We start from the raw sequence: 1,016 nt of genomic DNA, 5'->3' as shown, positions 1-1,016 counted from the left end.
TTTAGAAACAATAAATATTGAGTTAAAGTTGCGGGAAAGTTGCAGTGTTTTGGGCAAAGTTGCAAAAAGTTGCGATTTCATGGGGTTTGCTTGATTTTGCGTTAATAGTTGCGATTGCAACATCGCGAAATCCTGGAGGGTCTGCCTATAGCTCCTGAGATATATTCAATTCATTTTGGGCATGTTATTTTCAAGCACATTTCTTAACAATAGGCCTAGGAGGGACTAAGGGGTTAATTTAGGAAATAACCTGTTGCCTGTCTTTAGTGCTTTCAGCTTTCAGAGCTACTTATGAAGATCAACTAACACCCATTTTATGTCATTTCTCTGGTCGATTGGCAAATGTCAAAGTCCTGCATCTGTGACCACTATGGCAGCTTAGGTCATTGCTAAAATCTTTATCTTTAGCAATGAAGGGTGGTTTATATAGCAGTTTACGATCTATGTACTGTTATCTTATGACCTCAGCACTTCCTTCCTTTATAGGCTTCTTAAAATCAAATCTACCTTTATCATATATACCTTGCACAAAAAGTCAGAAGCAGTTCATTCAGCCTTTGGAATGTGTCAATTTATAATTATATGTTAAAAATTTATCTTTCTATACCTAACTTGTCTTCTCTACACTACGTTGCTGTCGTCCAAAGGTTGTAATTCTTCTGTGGGTCTTTACAGGCACGAGTTTACTCCAAGAAGTCGTGTATCTTGTGAGTCAGGGAGCAGACGGAAGCGACCCCGATGAGATTGGCCTGTTGAACATTGACGAACAGCTGCCTGTCTTGGAATACCCAACACCTGGGCTTGACATCATACAGGTACGATTGACAGCCAGTATTTATTTGTAGATAATTGTTTCAAAAGATAGACATTTTTATGTCAAAACTGTTTTAAAAAACCAACAGATAATCTGGAAAAGTATAAAGAAACGTATCTGTGTACGGTTCGTTCTTTGTTTTTTTTTTCATTTCAAAATAAAAGTGCAAAAACAAAACAAGCATGTTTTTTTTTTTTTTTTT

At 36.6% G+C, this 1,016-nt stretch overlaps 1 protein-coding gene across 1 annotated transcript in view; it reads left to right on the top strand.

Annotated features, from left to right (window-relative positions):
• Positions 1–1,016, top strand: part of sult4a1 (sulfotransferase family 4A, member 1) — a gene marked incomplete in the record, with an annotated part of 18,278 nt that overhangs the window by 6,863 nt on the left and 10,399 nt on the right. Inside the window, 1 exon segment of the mRNA XM_037977487.1 lies at positions 676–815. Coding sequence (XP_037833415.1) covers positions 676–815 — 140 coding nt within the window.

The sequence above is a fragment of the Kryptolebias marmoratus genome, linkage group LG1, assembly GCF_001649575.2.
Source record: "Kryptolebias marmoratus isolate JLee-2015 linkage group LG1, ASM164957v2, whole genome shotgun sequence".
NCBI classification, from domain to species: domain Eukaryota; kingdom Metazoa; phylum Chordata; class Actinopteri; order Cyprinodontiformes; family Rivulidae; genus Kryptolebias; species Kryptolebias marmoratus.
Note: the sequence above shows the minus strand (reverse complement) of the source record. Positions and strands in the feature narration are given on the sequence as shown.